An 18,678-nucleotide genomic window follows, 5' to 3' on the forward strand; every position below is an offset into this window, starting at 1 on the left:
TTTGGGCACACCTATTTTCAACAGTTTCATAGCTCTCTATCTATACCAAAACACAGTTCCTAAAATAGCATTTCATAAAATAGTGAATGGCTTATAAATATGGATTTTTGTGTATTATACTGAGGAAAAACACATAAAACTAAATACCCTCTCAACAATGCCAGTTTTAGAAATCTGATGAATTCCCCTTTCTAGCTCACCTCTTGTGCTTGTAAGTAGATGCATCTGATTATGTAAATTAGATTTTGAAGCATAAAAGGACCTTTTAATAAGGCAACAAAAAGCCTTGCCTGCCAGTGCAGATAGTACAGTCCACATAAGGCAACATTAAATTCTCATCTGAACTTCATGCATATTTGGTTAGCTTTGCCTATATTTTAAATAATATTCTTGCCTAATTGTTTCATAAAACTCATTCAAACAGGAAGTAATAACATTTATTGCTTAAAGGACAGATGATATAGTGAGCTGTGTTTCTGTTGCATTTTGCACGTATTTCTTAATTCAGTTCCTGTTATTGGATCTATGAAGGAAAAGCTAAAACATCTGTAAACTAAACTGGCTAAGATAATATTTCACTTGATATCATGGAAATAAAACCACAGAATAGAAGACAGAGTAAGCAAGAGTTACTACCTCATATTCCTTCGTAATGTGATTCTGAAGAAAAAAATGTGTATTCCATAGTTTTAAGTGTTTCTATTTTGTATGCAATCAATACATTCAAATAAAGAGAGTAAATATTCTTAAATTGCTCCATGAAAAAAGCGATTTGGAACTGATGTACACATGTTCTTTAAAAAAACTATGGTATAATTAACGGGACTGATAATTTAAAGAAATGGGTTGTTAAAAATAGATTACCATTAAGTATTTGGATAGTAGCTCATTTGTGCTCTATTTTTATACTACTGTGATTTAGTTTTTTTGTGTGTGTATGTTTGTACAATATTTATTATATGATTGTTATATTTATATTAGAGATTGAGGGCTATTGAAATAACCGACTTGCCCAGCTGCCCGGTGGTGCCCCCGACACCAGAGTTACCTACAAGGTACGCTGATTTCTAGGGAGTTACCATGTTGTAATGTCACCGCAGGAAGCGATGCCTCTTTCTAGGAAGCCATGATGTCAGCAGATCAGTCTGGACTGATGCTGTGATGTTTGTTGCTCCTCAAAGTATCACTGTCAGAACTACTTTGAGGACCCAACAGAAACCTACATGGCAGAGTCTTGCAGCTTGAAAGTTGGTTGAGTATTTAAAATATTCAGCCTCCTATAAGCATCCAAACACACTCCTGTTTGGATGATTCATGACTCCTTTATCATGATTCTGACTCAATACTATCATTCACAGACACGAGTTCTGTTTTTAATAATAGGTATATCTGATAACGACAAACAGTATCTCCTTCATGCCAAAGTGGCATGAGCAAATGACATAAGTTTGATGCTAATACAGTAAAAATGCTGTGCGAGACCTGTCTTTTGACAAAATTATCTGTTGTGATACATTTCACATTTATATCCTATACTTTTCGGTTGCTAAAAAGAAATAGTCGTCATTCTCGCTTTGGTTAAGTGATATAAGTGGAAATCCAGAAAGTCTCATTGATACTATGGCCCAATGGTGGAGAGTATATCCACTTGCAAATAGTCACATTTGGTCCTGCCCAAATTTAGAACATATTCTTCTTACCAAATTGGACATGCCTATTTGCAAATAAACTAAAAATGCTAATGCGTTTAAAATCCAATTTTTGCTCTTTTCTCCTACACTTGATATTACAGTGTCCACATTAGTGTGAATTTAGTTAGGAAAACGCTTTTCATTTTTAAGCTTTTTGAAAACTGGATTTTTTTTCTTAATGCTGCAATTAAATATTCTACATTAGATTAGTTTTTATGGTTTCTAAGCTACTGTTCTGAATGCAAATTCATTTAGAGAGAAGAAGCACCTAAGAATTTTACTTTTATCAGTTCATTATGAAATTATTTTTGTACTCGTATGCGGAATAGAAAAAGCCGTATGAGTAAATTTTGTTAAAGATCATTTTTGAAGAATCGCTTCTATTTAACTTGCCACCCACAGTGAGTTTTTGAATGAAGCCTCAAATCAGGTTTCCTGCTGATGAACTTAATCTCAGCCCAACTGTGTTTCCACGCCTACTTTTACCATCTGCACGCCCAGTGAGCCAGTCACTGAACCATCACCAGGCCACAGAAACAGGCTGCTGGCGCCAAAGAACCTTCTTCACTTTCTGTCAGAGTCTTCATCCTAAAAGAGTTTGAGTTTCTTGGCTTTTTTCTAGTATTTTCTTGGCACTTTACCAGGGAGATATAGTGTATAGCCAGCCAGGTACGAGATTACTCCTTCGAACCTGGAAGAGGCCAGGCACTTTGCCTGGAGAAACAGAGCTTGATGTGATAGTAGGACACGTCCCCAGTGCCTCTTGTCTCCTTTCTCCCAATTTTCTTGGAAGAAGTTCTACCACATCTTTCAAAACAACAAAGTTTTCAAAAGCAAAGTTCAAAAGCCAGGCCGATTCCTACCTTCCCGTCCCTCACGGATCCTCTCCCTGAGCGACTTTCCAAACCAGCCAAAGCAAGAAGCAAGTATCTTTATTCTATTTCATCTCCTATATTGAATTTTCTAAGAGAAGAGAGTCAAAATAGGGCCTGGATACCTTTTCATTTTTCAAATAAATATTGGGAAGAATTTCTAAAGTTTACAAAAGTACACATTTCTAATTCTCCCCCAAATGTCAATCAAATATAAACGGATAGGCTTAAGGTAAATGAACAAGAATTTGGATTTGAATTTTCCTTACTACACTTTTGCAAATAGGCTTGTTCACATGTGGAAAGATTTTTAGATTATTTTTGCTTAAATATTCCTTATAATATGGCACACTAACCATTACACATGTGAATGGGCTTCGCATCTCATTACCTTCTCATATTTAGGGAGGAGTTTAATGTTCAATGATAAGTATGAGTTCAAAACATCTAAATTTTTTTTAAATTAACATTTTCTCAAATTGCAAATGGAACTTAACGTTAGTTCATCCTTTCTAAGTTTTCATTTGCCTTCCATGTAGTTTTCCTTATTAGCGTCCTCGTAATTGATCCCTTAAGAAACATATTAAGAAGTTTTACTATTTGTTTGGTTGGGCTTTTTTTTTTTTTTTTTTTAACTGTATGAATGATAGTGTCATGAAAGCCAATCTTCCCCACTGTGATCCACTGCTGCATATAAGCAATAATCCCCCTGTGGACCTATTTCAGTTCTTTGCAAAAAGGCCACACATTTTTCTATAGAATGAGGTAACCCCTACGCTATGTGGGCACTTTGCTGACACTCTCAGCAGAGAAGCCAATGCAAGGGGTCAGTGTAGGCATTTAACCATCTTCTTTCTAGGTGAGGTCTTTCCAAAATAAAGTTGAGAAAGAAAAGGAGAGACTCAGGGCACTGGGGACAGACTGAAGTGTTTTTGTGCATTGAAGACTTTGGTCTAACAGACTATCATTTCAGCATTTTCATGTGCTCCAAGATGCCATGAAATTTCGTTTTCTCAAATGCAACAACAGTATCAATCCTTGCCCTTCCCCAAAACTCAGGAAGTTTTTCAGTGGCTTGAAATTTCTGTTTTGCAAACCCATTAGCCAAATCAATATCTACTCTGAAACTAAATTTTAACTAATTCATCTTATTTTCCTAACAGGAAATGACAGACAACATGAGCAATGGAGGACCACAACTGATATTTAACGGAAGAGTATAATCAATGTTTTAAAGAACTGAACATTTTTTAGGATTTTCATGAGGAAAGGAGATACCAAAGGAGTAGGGGATAAAATTAAAGCAGTTCTTGTATTTGCTGTTTTCCCTCATGGGCACCCAGTATAATCATTCTCCCTCAGTTTGCCTCACTTACTTCTTCAGCTTTTTTTTCTTTCTTTTTTTTTTTTTTTTCTTTTTGGGTGAGAATCTTCCAGAAATGTTCTGGTGCAGTAATTTGAACAGGCATTCCAGATTGTTCTAAAGACTTTTCAGGAAAAAAAAAAAAGGAATAAACAGAAAGAAAAATTCATATTCTACAAAAACACTATTTGACTAGCATGAGTATTAAATTTGTAATGACATATTTCATATAAATAATCAAAGTACAAATATCAAGAAATAACAATAAGTTATTTATGTCTTTGTTTTGAAAGACAGTGGCTTCAAGAATACCACAATTCAAAACCTCAGTAATGCCTTGTTGTAAAAACATTAAAATTATTTCCAATTTGTGAATGAACTATATTTCATAATTTATTTATAAATGACAAAAAAACCCTAAAGCATAAAGAAGAAAATTTTTTTAGAGAGAGACCATACTAATCTGTATGATATTTTTGCATTTTTGCACAAGGGTGAAAAGTTATAAATGAATATCATTTAAGGAAAATAAATATGTTTTGATTATACTGTGCAGATTGATCTGCATGTTCATGAATGAGCCTAAGAATAAAATAACACATGTGTGTATGTGTGTGTATATATACTGTAAATATAGAAAATATATACAGCATATATTTATAGCATACATGAGTGTAAATAGATAATCAAAAAGAAATTGTAATGCTGTTGGGGTATTATCAGGATTCTATTCCCAAAGAGATGGGAAAGCAATTTTTCAAGGCTTTTCTATGCCCACAAAAATCACGTTTGATTTCTACTAAGTTTGTTCATTTTTATTCTTTTTATTATGTCTGCTGTGTGTAAATATCATTGTGACTGATATTTATGGAGTTGAGTGATCTGAATAGTGTAGTATAAAGATAGATTACTTATCTGGCTATTTTACTATTAATGGCATTTCTGTAATAACGATGATTAATACTGATTTATAAACATAACAACTTTAAATCATATACTTCCACAGTTATTAATGTAGATACAATGACATGTGATTTTCATGATACTTATATTTCAAACACTTTGCAGCCCAATTAAATTATATAAAAGGACAGATGATGTATGCCCAAAAGGTAAAGTTAAAATTTGCTTTGCTAGAATTTAATTTAGATCTTTTTAAAATTTTATAATTTATGAAAATAATATAAACAGAACATTTTTAAGAATATGTATATCCAAAGAACCTGAAAGAGTTCTTTGTAGAAGGAAATAGAAAGATAGGCTTACATTTATGTAGTTAGATTCAGTCCTTCTTTTCCACAGGGAAATGTTAAAATAGCCACCTGTGACAATATGAATAGGCAACAAAATAGCACAGTCTTTGAAAATATTTATGAGAACACAACCTCTGATAACAGATAAAGAAATCTAATGTTTTAAAATATGTGGTTTTCATTGTATTGGATACTTTCATTTTTCCCCAAAGCTAATCAATTTTTAGGTCATTTGTATGAGTTACTTATTGAACCACAGGTAAATTCAACCTTTAACACTCAGGATGAAAACATGTTATCATTTAGAAACAAAATACGGATTTTAATTATGATAACAAAATAATAACTCCAGTTAATGGAAATCTGAAGGTCTTCTAGTTTTAGAGTATTGTGATCATCACCTAGCCCTATTTAAGTTGACTCATAAAAAAAATTCTGGCTGTAGATAGTCACATGAAATAGCTGGGCTATGGTTGTTTGCTGTAGTGCTTGAAGGCTCCTAACTCATATGAATAACTTCAATATCCAGTAAATTACAGAAGTTGCCCATAAATGCAACCTCAAATAGTGAATTAACATTATCACTGTTCTTTTGATGCCATCAACAGGCATAAGATTTATCACTGAAAATCTAAACTATAGATGCAGATATTTTATATATATGTGACTCTACTGAATTTACTCAAGGATGTAGTTTTGTACTGACTGAAGGAATAACCACTGACTCTAGGTGGCATTTCTTTGTAGACATATTTGTATAATACAGAGTTCTAATACATCAGTAAGATGTTTTAATGCCTTTTGAAATAATTTATGAAATCACCCATTAAAGGACAAAGTAGGCATATCACTGCTTCAATATAGACTTAAGAAGAGATGCAATCATGACAGTTACCCAAATAGGCTACCATGTATATAACCAGACATAGATACGTCTTTAAATGTAGTTCTTTTAACCCAATATTTTCAGGGCTCGGTTATTTAGAGGGATTTATTTGGGATGTAGAGTGATTCTTTCTGAGATAATTAGGGGACGTTAGGAAGACATTGTTCAAGTACTTGAAAATTCAACTTTCACAATAAATTGATCTATGAACTAGAATACTTTAAGTGACTACATTATAGTTTTAGTGTGAGCCTACCCTTGGGGGAAAGTAAATGAAGAAACAAAATATGTGACACTAGTGTGGTGGTGTGCTGTAGAAACTAGCTACAAAAAGGTGAAGTTATTGTAAGCATAAAAGGATAAAAGTGGATTCTGCTTGGAAACTTAAACGTGTGTGTGTTTAAACACACACACACATCTACAGTTGTTTAGAAGTGGAACATGGTATGATGACTCTATTGATGTGTCTATGTAATAAAATGGTGTGCTTTGAAACTGCATATGGTGTGAACTTTCTTTTCATCATAATAGAAAAAATAGTTTCCCCCACTAGGTTCTGGGGGACAGGATTGTCCCCTAGATTGGCAGAGGACAGGGTGCTGTGAATGAAGAGAGAGAGTCCCAGCTAGTCGATATGGAATTCAGAGAGGGTATTTTCTGAAATGGGAAATGTAGAGGAGGAGTGGTTGAAGATGCAGAACAAATGACCATAAGAAAGTGAGGTCCCCTGCAGGCAGGCATTGATAAGATACTCATTGTAGGAGACAGACTTAGCTATAGATAGGATTGAAATTGCAGGGGATCTCACAGATGAAATCATAATATTCAGAGAACTCTGCTGACCTGGTGCTTGTTGAATTGTTGCTACTGGCTTTTGGAGTGGACAGTAATTGTGCAAATTGCCTTTTACATTTTAAGCCATTAAGCATCTCTGGTCCCCCATCTAGTAAATGTCAGGAGGATACCCCAAGACAAACAAAAATGTCCTAACAAATTTTCACTTCTCTCTTTGGCAGGTAAGTATTGCCTGCTAATTGAGAGCCACTGAGAAAAACCCTAGAACACAATCCAAAGCAGCAATGTTAATGCTACATAGAAATGTAGACGTGAATTGCTCAGGGTCATAAACTCACTTTTCTAAGGTCTACCTATATTCTTTGATAGTGTAGCTACTAACCTAACCATGTGTGATTAAATGTATATATAAATTAATCAAAACAAAATTAAGTATTCAGTTTCTCTGCTGAATAGAGCTAGCCACATTCCGGGTACTTGATAACCACACAGGGTAAACATCACCTCAGAAAGTCTTATCGGTTAATGCTAGTCAAAACCACAGTCCTTATCATTAAAATAAAATGTAAAAAAAAAAACTGGTAAACTCTCCATGAAATTTGAAGTTGATGGACCAGTTAAGTCCATAGACCAAGAACAAGGAAAAATACAGTGTAGGCCAAATCCATAATAAAGTCTAAAAGTTGCTTGAGTTTTTATGTTTAAAAAAAAAAAATTCTGGTCATAGAAATATTCCTATAAATAACTAAATATTTTGTGTTTGACAGGTAAAATGAGATGTTGTGTAACTTCTATTTTTGAAGAAATTTACTCAGCCTATTACCATGCATCAATGAAAAATTCTGCATTTCTTATGCTTGGGAAGGTGAGAACAACAATCTGTGGTCCTCTACTCTTTTCACTGACTTAAGCTCAAAAGTGGCATGTTTAGAAACCGTATGTCCAAGGCTGCATTTTCAAAGATTATTTAGCAAACATGTTTCAGAAATTTAGATAGAGCATCTTAAGTACCATTTGGTTAGAACACGGTTTCCAAATAAAGTTTCAGAACTTGGCATCACTTCATTCTTGTCTTCCTTAAATCATTTTCCTGGAAACATATGTAATACTTCTTACTCAAAGTATGTGACAGCCAAGAAATTCAATTATTCCAAAACCATAAATCACAGGTTGTGAGTTACTCAGAGTAGAGGAAACCAATTCAGAAATTGCTTGAAATGTGGATGCCTAGTAAAATTATACAAAAGTGTTTTTTTTATTATTCTTTATGCCAGTAAAAATATTTACTGAATATAAGGGTCTTTTACTAGGAATGTATTTCCCAGGAAATGTATTATAAAAAGTCAAACTCTAGATCTAAACAGATTGATTTCAATATTTTAATAGTTCAACATTGTCTATATTAACTAGTTATAAGGACATAGCCTTCATTTAACTAGAAATCCTTAAGAACTAGGTTCCATCTTTAAACTTTCCTTCACATCAGCTAGGGACTTTTGATTTCAAAGTTTTCTCTTCATTAACCCCCAGAGGCTCTACTCCCTTAGCCACATAATATATTGCAAGCCCTACCCCAAAAGCCAAAATGTACTATGCTGCTGAAAATTGCCAGAGAGACTAGAATTGGGCTGGAGCTTCACAGAAAATTCTAAAATCTTGTCAAATTTGCCTCAAGTGTTTCGCTAACCTCAAGGAATCAGGACTCATGACTGCTCCTTGTTACTAATCAATCAGGATATTTGTCCTCCCTTCCTCACTAAGACGGGGGTCCTCCAATGTCATTTCACAACATCTTGATGGAGGACTGGAAGATATCCCTTGGGCTCTCCAAGATCATTGCTCAGGAAAGAAAAGCTATAGTTCCCATTGTGGGGGGTTCTACCATCCCTCACTCTGTCCCTCATTGTCCATCAGCCAAGGAAAGAGGTGATATTCAGCCTTAATCATACATAAGTCCTCGAAGTGTACGAATGCTGTCTAGATGTGCACTTCACTCCCTAATATCTAAAATATCTTTTGAGATCTGGACTTCTCTGTCTTTTCTATCTTCTAATTATATCAATACTTTTACATTGATCTTTGAGAAGAAAATTTTAAACTTATTAAGAACGTTCTAGGTCTTCTAAGATAAAACAAATTGCTAGAAAGAATGTTGTTTCCAAGACACAACAGAGTGAGTAGTGATAATACTAGCCTAGTGCTATCTATCAACAAAAAGGATGGTAGTACAGCAGGTGAAAACCATTTATCAAGGGTTATGATAATGTGCATCAACTATAAATGTGAATATTCCTCAATCATATTAATATAATTTATTTAACATGAAATGTGGATAACGTGGTAAGACAATTATTAATATTTCACCTGAAAGGTAAGGTCATTTCTTGCTGTACCCATGAATCTTAGAGCCATTCACTCATATCATATAACTTATGTACTCTCAAGTCCATAAAACCATAACTCCATCCCCTTGGAACCACGGCCCTGTATTTGTTCAGCTTCTTCTGATTTCAGATCCAAATTTCTGGTTCCTTGCAGTGCTTTGATTTCAGTTTCTGGGTCCTGCATTTGAACCTGAGACTTTACTTTCTGTAGTTGTCAAGTTTTGACCGCTACAGCTACTCACCTTGCTCTAGGCACTCGGATTGGTTTGACGGGTCTCCCACCCCTGAACTGCTGGTGAAATCCAGCCTTGGTCACCAAGCGGGCAGCAGCTAGTGACAAAAGCAGCTTCCACAAAAATGTTAGTCACCAGCAGACAGGCATGTGCTCCAGCTGGAGACATGAATGCCAAAGAAGGATCCTAAAGGACAACTCAAGAGAAAACAGGAGCTGTCCATATCTTGAATGTAAAGAGGATGGAAAATCTATGAGGTCATTGGAGACAGGCAGGAAGCCATAAGTGAGAAACTGAGGCAAGATTATTTTCCCCCTGGGTTTCTTGAGGGGATAGGATCAGCAAGCTGTAGAAAAAAACTAATTTTGTCGTGACCCAAATTTTGCCTTTATTTACCAGGTAAGTTCATTGATTGTCATGTCTGTCATTTTCTTCTTTTAAATTTCTAGTTTAGCCTACTCATCTGTGCCAAGAACATTGGAGGAAGAGGTTTTGTTCAAGGGAGCTGACACTTTATCCAGTGTTTGTCTAAAGCCAATATGTGCATGACAGCAGGAGTCACAAGAAACATCAAGGGAAAGTGAGACACAAGGGAAGCTTTCATTAGTCATGGGTCCTTCTCAACAAGGAACACTCCTTTCAGTGTGAATATTGGAGGTCTAGATTTTTATTTTATTGAAAAATTGTGGTTTTTATGTAATATCTTCCCTTAAAAAGTTCTACTCACTGTTGCATTCTTTCACAACTGGGAAAGTCCCCTTTGCCACAGGATAAAGATGAATTCATTATTGTAATAATTTCCAAAGTGCAGAATTATTAAGAGTCCCCTGTGGCCATAAGAGGGAGTCTGGATATGATCCATTAATATGCATTTTGTTTAATGACTTGAGAGTAAATTGTGTATCAAAATACATCGTGTCTAATTTTCATTTTTATCTACTTTCCACCCTCAAACTTTCCATATCACATTCTTCGGAATGTATTTAGTGTCAAGGGTCTGTGAATTCATGCCCACACAGACTCTGCAGGCAGCAGGTGGTTTATTAAACTACAGCTTTAAGGTAATGGTTAAAAAAAAAAAAAAAAAAAAAAAAAAAAGGAAATGGTTTTCTATTTTTGTTCTGCAGTGAGCTAAAGGCAGATGGAACTAAATGAGAATGTCCAAAGGTATTCTTGAAAGCACCATGGTTAATATTACTGGCTAATTCCTTGGATTTGAAAACCTTTCAGAAGATGTTGAAACTTTGTTGCAGTAAAATCTAGTTGGGTGGCACCTGGGTGGCTCAGTGTGTTAAGCCTCTGTCTTCAGCTCAGATCATGATCCCAGGGTCTTGGATAGAGCCCAGCATTAGGCTCCCTGCTCAGTGGAGTATGCTTCTTCCTCTCCCTCTGTCTGCAGCGCCCCCTGCTTGTGCTCTCTCTTTTTCATGAACTCTCTCTATGTGTCAAATAAATAAAGAAAATCCTTTTTCTTAGAAAAGTCCATTTGGAAAGGAACTAGGGCCTTAGAAGAAATACCAGCCTCACCTACCTACAACCTAACAGCCATAGTCCTCATAAAAGGATAGTAAATCATATGAAGAGGACATCATAGCTCCAGAAAGGAGCCCCACCACCCATCTTATACCTCCTTTACACCTCCCCAACCAACAGTGGTTCTCAAGACTACACACACACACACACCCATACACACAGTTTACTATTTTTTCTTTCTTTTAAAAAAAAATTTCATTCCAGTACAGTTTAGACACAGTGTTAAAGTATCTCCAGGTTTACAACCAAGTGATTTAACAACTGTGTACATCACAGACATCACCCAGGGCTCACCCTCACAAGCTCACTCTCTAACCCCATCACCTATTCCCGCCTGCCCCCCCCACCTCCCATCTGGTAACCATCAGTTTGTTCTCTATGGTTGAGTCTGTTTCTTGTTTTCTCTTTCTCTCTCTCTCAAATCTCTCTTTCTCCCTTGCTCATTTGTTTTGTTTCTTAGATTCCACGTGTGAGTGAAATGATATGGCATTTGTCTTTCTCTGACTGACTTATTTCACGAATTGAGCTACTGGGTATTTATCCCAAAGTACAAAAACACGGGTTCAAAGGCATACGTGCCCTCCTATGTTTACAGCAGTATTATTTACAATAGCCAAATTAGGGAAGTAACCCAAGTGTCCATCAATAGATGATTAGATAAAGATGATTAGATGAATAGATAAAGAAGATGTGGTATAAGGTCTTTGTCGTTGCCTTTCTGTTAATAATTGATACCTAGATAGGTACTTAAAACCTCAGGTAAGTGGAGTTGAAAATTAATATGATTTTATATTCTAGGTAATAATCAAAGCATCTAAACTATAGCCAAGAGATAAAATCCAAGCATACAGATCAAGGTATTTAAACATCATTGTATTTCGTTACCACAAAAGTGAGAAAGACACAATTCCATTGTTAGAGAATGAGAATACAATGACTATCTGTGGTCTTTTGCTCTTGTTATTTCCCCCATAAGTACCTACTATGATTTACAAATACATTAATTAACACTGTAAAAACTATTTATACATTACGAATAAAAGAGGTCACCTCTAGACTGAAGAAGTTGAGCAAACACTGCCTTTTCATGGGATCCGGTGCTTTATATGTGTTCTTGGAGAAATTCTGAACTAAAACAAAAATTAATAAAACATTTTTCAGGTAGGAAGGTAATTGAGGCAAAGCAGTGTTTAAGATAAAATGATGACAGTGATAAAGAATTTTTGCATACCTCCTTCTTTTTACAGAAGAAAATGTGGCTTATTTGTTGTTAATTTAAATGGTTGTGCCTCCTATTTCAGCAATGGAATTGAAGGAAGATTTAATGATGCCTGAGAGAGAATGGAATATGCACACATGTTAATACAAATAAGAATAACACCTGTTTTATAGGGAATTGTTTTCCTTCCTTCCTGAAGATTGTTCTATACTCCTTGGAAATAATCATATTTTGACTTAATTTTGTTAGTTAAGTTCCAACGTACAACTTACCATAATTTATCCCTTTCAGTACCATCTAGAAGGATACATAAACTGAAGTTTTTCATTCAGTTTACGAAATGTGTGGAAATTAACCACTGGCATTCTATCTCTGAGTCTATGTAAATTGTATACTCTTTTATGCTACTTATTTTGCAAACTCTACTGTGTGTGCTAAATCACATGAAAGAAATAATCAGCTACATTGTTAATTATACTGCATTTATGTCAATTATACCTGAATAAAAATGATCAGTTCAGAACCTCTCTCCTGCATTTCAAGATGTTTTGAGGCACTGGTTCCCAAAGTTCTCAGGTATTACAATCACCTGGAGGGCTTGGAAAACAGATTGCTGAGCTCCATTTGGAGAGTTCTGATTCAGGAAGCCTAGGGTGGGGCCTGAGGATTTGCATTTCTAACCACATTTCAGGTGGTGCTGATGACAACCTGGGACCTGACGTTAAGGATGAGTGCAACCAAACCCAAATCCGTCTTCCTGATGGACACAGAGTAAAGCCAGTCACTGGGACATCAGGTATGTAGCAAGAAAAGGTCTATTTGAGAGGGAGTAAACCAGAAAACCAGAGGACAAGTCTCAAATCCACTTGCCTGAAGGGGAAGAGAACAAGTTTGGTTTTGTTTGTTTTTTTAAGATTTTATTTATTTATTTGACAGACAGAGATCACAAGTAGGCTGAGAGGCAGGCAGAGAGAGAGAGAAGGGGGAAGCAGGCTCCCTGCTGAGCAGAGAGTCTGATGCGGGGCTCGATTCCAGGACCCTGAGATCATGACCAGAGCTGAAGGCAGAGGCTTTAACCCACTGAGCCACCCAGGCACCCCTGAAAACAAGTTTTTTATAATAATGGGGGTTGAGATTATATACATGTTGATGAAAAGGGCAGGAAAACGGATGACTATTCATGAAGAAAGATGGAGCACGTGCACTGAGCAAAAAAATATATGTATCAGACATCCCACGTTCACTTTGGGCTGGAGACTTAACACCGGTGAAGCGAAATTTAGCCCCTGAGGTCAGAAAGTTATGTTAGGACAAGGAGAAGGGACTGTGGGCATGCTCCGAGAGCCAGTATAAAATGGTGGGTTCTTGGGCTCCTTATCTCTGGTAAGGAATGCAGGGTGCTGCATATTCACAGGCTGGAGCTAGATCGGTTGACCTGGAGTCCAGGCTTCTGCAGAGACAGTTACTGAGTTTGTTAGTGGAGTCTGAAAAGACACAATAGCTTAATGGGAGGAAACCGTTCTCTGGAAAACAAGCTTTCTACTGCTGGCTTCAACCTCATTAATCCTATGGGGCACGATTTCACTACCAATAAAACATTACCTTATTAAATAAAGCAGCTGGGTTTTAACTTACGGACAGATACATCTGGATGACTTTATTTCTATGGATTTTCAGCAATAGCTACAGTTTGCAAAAATGTAAAATCTTGTATATCCGCTAAAATATAATGTACTCTCATTGTTTTTCCTTAGTGTAAGCATGGTGCACATCTGTTAGTTCAGCAATATAATAAGCATGTAGAAAGAACATTCAGAGTTAAAAATTGATGCCAGGTCCTTTTTTTTGAAGGATTGTAGTTTAAAAACAAACTCAATATACAGGTGCTTTGATTCTTGCCACTCTGAAGTACTTTGGGCTAAAGCTAAACTTTAGAAACTCAAAGCTCACAGTTGCCATCTGCTGACATATTTGTGAATTACATGTAGTTAGCATCAACCAGCAGCTGCTTGATACATTAGTATCCTGTTCAGACTTTTTTTAGTGAAATTTCCAAAACCCATTAGGCAAATTTTATTTTTAAAAAATATTTTATTTATTTATTTATTTGACAGATCACAAGTAGGCAGAGAGAAAGAGAGGGGAGGAAGCAGGCTCCCTGCTGAGCAGAGATCCCGATGCGGGCCTCCATGCCAGGACCCTAAGATCATGACCTGAGCTGAAGGCAGAGGCTTTAACCCACAGAGCCACCCAGGCGCCCCTCATTAGGCAAATTTTAAACATGTATTTCCTGCGCCCCCAAAACTATTCTCAAACTAAGCATATTTATTTCAAATAACTGGTTTGTACTGAAGATACTTTATTTCTACTGACAAATGAAATTTCAAGGGTGCATGGAGGGCTCAGACAGTTAAGCATCAGACTCTTTTTTTTTTTTTAAAGATTTTATTTATTTATTTGACAGAGAGAGATCAGAAGCAGGCAAAGAGGCAGGCAGAGAGAGAGAGAGAAGGAAGCAGGCTCCTGGTTGAGCAGAGAGCCCGATGTAGGGCTCGATCACAGGACCCTGCGATCATGACCCGAGCTGAAGGCAGCGGCTTAACCCACTGAGCCACCCAGGTGCCCCAAGCATCAGACTCTTGATTGTGGCTTGGGTCATGATCTCAGGGTGGTGGTATCAAACCTCCCATAGGGGTCCACACTCAGCTGGAATCTGTTTGAGATTCTTTTCTTCCTCACCCTCTACCCCTCCCCCCACTAGCCTGTTCTTTCTAAAATAAATACATAAATCTTTTTTAAAAAACTTTCAAAATTGCACATTTTTATCTCAGTAAACATAGTTCATAGCTAGAGTGAATTTTATCAATAAAATATTTAAAGAGGACACTATATTGAAATCCTTGTTTTAAGCTGAAATGTTTATGTATATGAATTGCTTGTATGGGTAGTACCTTGAAGAGGAGCTGAAATTAATCGTATTAGTAACACCAGAACAAAACAAAAAATTCATTCCCAGATGGGGCGCCTGGGTGACTCAGTGGATTAAAGCCTCTGCCTTTGGCTTGGGTTGTGATCCTGGGGTCCTGGGATCAAACCCCACGTCGGACTCTCTGCTCAGCAGGGAGCCTGCTCCCCCCCCCCCCGCCCCCGCCACTTGTGATCTCTGTCTGTCAAATAAATAAAATCTTAAAAAGAATTCATTCCCAGAGATGGGACCAAGTTATTCTCCAACATTTATTCAAACTTTTATATGAATGTTCCTTGTAGGTCCAGGACTCTGCTTTGCTCTTCATTCAAGGAAGTTATAAGCTCCTGCTCCCAAGTTCAGCTTTACAGCCTTCATCAGGCTAAAACAGGCATATTATAACTGATGAGTTGACCATGGACTCCTAAAAGTCTTGATCAAAAACATGTATGGATGCAAGGAAAGCAAACCTACTCTAGCCTACTAGAGAATGAGACCCATGGAGTTGCCCACACCTGCCTATAGATGCTTGAGTGAGTCCCGCTAAGCCCAGGCCAGATTTGTATTCATAGAATCACAAATTGAATTAGTGATTGATCTTAAAGCCGCCAGATTTGAGAATGGTTTGTTATGCAGCAAAACCCAACTGATGCAATGCCATTTTACCTGCACTGTCCTTCATCTGAAACTATTTTGGGTAAACCTTTCTACATCAACCTTTCTAATTCCATTTTTTCAGTAAAGTCTCTTCTAATAATTTCAGATTTTTTTTTTCTGGAAAAAAGAACTTGCCTAATAATGTTACACACCAAGTAAGTGGCAGAGCCAGGATTCAGGCTCACACAATGTGGTTTTAGACCCAGGCTCCTCACCTCACACTATATTAAACTGTCTAAGAATTGACGATATCTTGTAACAAACCAAATTGCCAACAATAGGAATCCGTTCCCTCATTGTTTCTCCTTTAAGAAATATAAAACAATGCACACCCATTACAATGAAAATTCATACTTTAAAAAGTCATTAACTCACCCTTAAGAGATAACTAATATTAACACATAGTGTTTATACATCCAGATTCTCTTCTAATCATGTAAGTGTGCATATTTTCCATAAAAATCAGAACACATGCAACAAGTTCCTTTATAACTTATTCCAGCAAACTACAGATGATTGCACATTTATATTGCTCCAGGGATTCGTTGATCGTGAGAAATAGAAACGCACTAACGTCATATAGTGTATATGTGTGCATGTTGGAGTGGGGGGGAGGTCGATGGTAAAAAGAAAAAAAATCCAGAGAGTTGCAGGAATACTGATATCTCTCTTTTTTGGTGGGGTGGGGGGTTTCAGTGGACATGGATACTAAGTCACATCCAATCTTCTCTCTTATAGAAAAGGGCTTATCTTCGCGCATGCTTGACTTTGACTTGACAGGGCTTTTCATGAGACAGAGACCAGCAATGCCTGACTTCCTGGGCCATTTTGATCAAATTTTAGTCAAAAAATAGTACAGTCCGGGGCACTGGGGTGGCTCAGTGGGTTAAAGCCTCTGCCTTCAGCTCTGGTCATGATCCCAGGGTCCTGGGATTGAGCCCCACATCGGGCTCTCTGCTTGACAGGGAGCCTGCTTCTTCCTCTCTCTCTCTGCCTGCCTCTCAGCCTACTTGTGATCTCTGTCTGTCAAATAAATAAATCATATCTTAAAAAAAAATAGTACAGTCCCTTGGTCAAATAAACCTTGTGAACTTGTGTGGGATGGGAGGTACGTGGGAGGAATCTCATTGTACTTTTTTTTCTTCTCTGGTAAATTAACTCCATAATGGTGAACGTTTATATGTATTCTTTTATTTTTTTAAATCTTGCAGATTGTGGATAGCAGCTAACAATCAAGCCAGAATTTTAAAAAACTAAAAACTAGAAAACAATGTTCAAAACCAAACAAGTCAATTTCTTAAGAGCACACAAAGGGTTATAAAACTACCTATTATTTAAAATTTGTGCAAAATCATTGCTGGGGTAGTTTATTTTAAGTAAGTTTTGTTTTGGCTCTATTGTCCTGATGTCCAGCTTATTGTTTTTACTATGTTGCTTTGGACAAACTGTTTTCATTCAATTCACCTGCAGAGAATCTACATGCATCTTGGCTCCAAGGAGAATTTTTGATTTAACTGGTCTGGGGATGTTGTTAAGGCATCAAATTCTGGTTTGTTTGTTTGGTTGGCTGGTTATTTATTTTTTTATTATTATCTTCAATTAGCCAGCATATAGTAGTACATCACTAGTTTTTGATGTAGTATTCAAGGATTCATTAGTTGTGTGTAACACCCAGTTCTCTTCACCACACGAAAGTCATCATCAGATTTTAAAGCTCCTCAGGTGATCTTAATGAGTAGCCAAAGCTGAAAACACTAAACAAAGGGGTCCTGCTTAGGGCTCTTGAAGAACTTTCCAATTAAATCCAGGTAAAGGTTGTTAAATTTCCTATTCATGGACTTGTGTTTATCATTGGGCTTTGGGAGCAGTTTCATTGCAGTAATATCTCCTGCTGAATTTGAAATAAAAGAATACTAGAGAGAGAGTTTTTCAATTATCTTATTTGAACTTCCTACCATTTCTTTAATGAGCAGGGTAGGTACATTATTTTTATCCCCATTTTACAGGCATAAATGTGAATTGAGAGGTTTAGAGGCTTTTGCAGTACCTAGGGGAGGTGGAGATATGTTAGAAGTCACGCCACTAAATTCTCTTGGCACTTACACAGTGTAATCCTGTTGTATACTTATGTTTAAATCCTATTTCCTCATTTGACTCTGAGCTTTTTGTCACCTGCTATTTCATTCATTCATTCATTCATTCATTCCTATGCATTTGGCTGTTTTATTTTGAGTCACAGAGGGTTGCAGAGGTGAAAAAGACTCTTATCATGGTCCCTGCCCTAAGTGAGCTTTGGAGTCTAGGAAGGAACAGTCAGAAAAGTATGCAACTGACATAACATTAACATAAAAAGAAATGCTTGATGGTGGTAATTTACAAAAGTGGGGAAACAATCCCCTATCTTGAATTAGATGGGGATAGGGGAAGAGGGATAGGATGGTAGTACACTGCAGAGGAAGAGAATGCAAAAACCTAAGCTAAAATTTGACATATGAGTAGAGTGTTCCCATTTGAGAAAAGTTACTATATTCCCAGGTAGCAGGAGCTGGTGAAAAAGGGAGCAAGATGAAAAGTAAATCAATGTGGGGCGGGGGGGAGGCTAACAGATAATGTAAAGTGGGGAGTGTGATGAATGAAACTACTGCTGGGCTGGCAGCAGACCTTAATACGGTCTTGTAAGTAACTTAAGAGCCATATTACGGAGTTTGTGCTATCCTGAGGAAACTAGGGTTCCTATGTGGACAAGTCATAGTTATATTTGTATTTCAGAGAAGGTGCTCCAGAGGATCCCCTTGACCACAGGGTTAAACTTCCACAGGCACTTCTG

At 36.8% G+C, this 18,678-nt stretch overlaps 1 protein-coding gene and 1 long non-coding RNA gene across 7 annotated transcripts in view; one reads left to right on the forward strand and one right to left on the reverse strand.

Annotated features, from left to right (window-relative positions):
• Positions 1-6,565, forward strand: part of TMEM196 (transmembrane protein 196) — a 159,147-nt gene extending 152,582 nt beyond the window's left edge. For 4 of the 6 annotated variants that reach the window (XM_082693843.1, XM_082693844.1, XM_082693839.1 and 1 more), the window contains 2 exons: positions 982-1,055; positions 3,727-6,565. In XM_082693843.1, coding sequence (XP_082549969.1) covers positions 982-1,055; positions 3,727-3,733 — 81 coding nt within the window. In that variant the 3' untranslated portion in view covers positions 3,734-6,565. The remainder of the gene's footprint in view (positions 1-981; positions 1,056-3,726) is intronic. The other 2 variants (XM_082693841.1, XM_082693842.1) reach the window with 1 other exon arrangement.
• LOC309845626 lies at positions 3,962-13,021 on the reverse strand. Its single transcript, XR_014301387.1, has 5 exons — positions 12,728-13,021; positions 12,242-12,341; positions 12,061-12,140; positions 5,193-5,248; positions 3,962-4,050 (listed from the first exon to the last, which is right to left on the reverse strand). It is a non-coding gene; the product is annotated as an uncharacterized lncRNA (long non-coding RNA).
• Between the last annotated feature and the right edge of the window lie 5,657 nt (positions 13,022-18,678).

This window comes from Mustela nivalis, assembly GCF_964662115.1.
Source record: "Mustela nivalis genome assembly, chromosome: 12".
Taxonomy (NCBI): Eukaryota; Metazoa; Chordata; class Mammalia; order Carnivora; family Mustelidae; genus Mustela; species Mustela nivalis.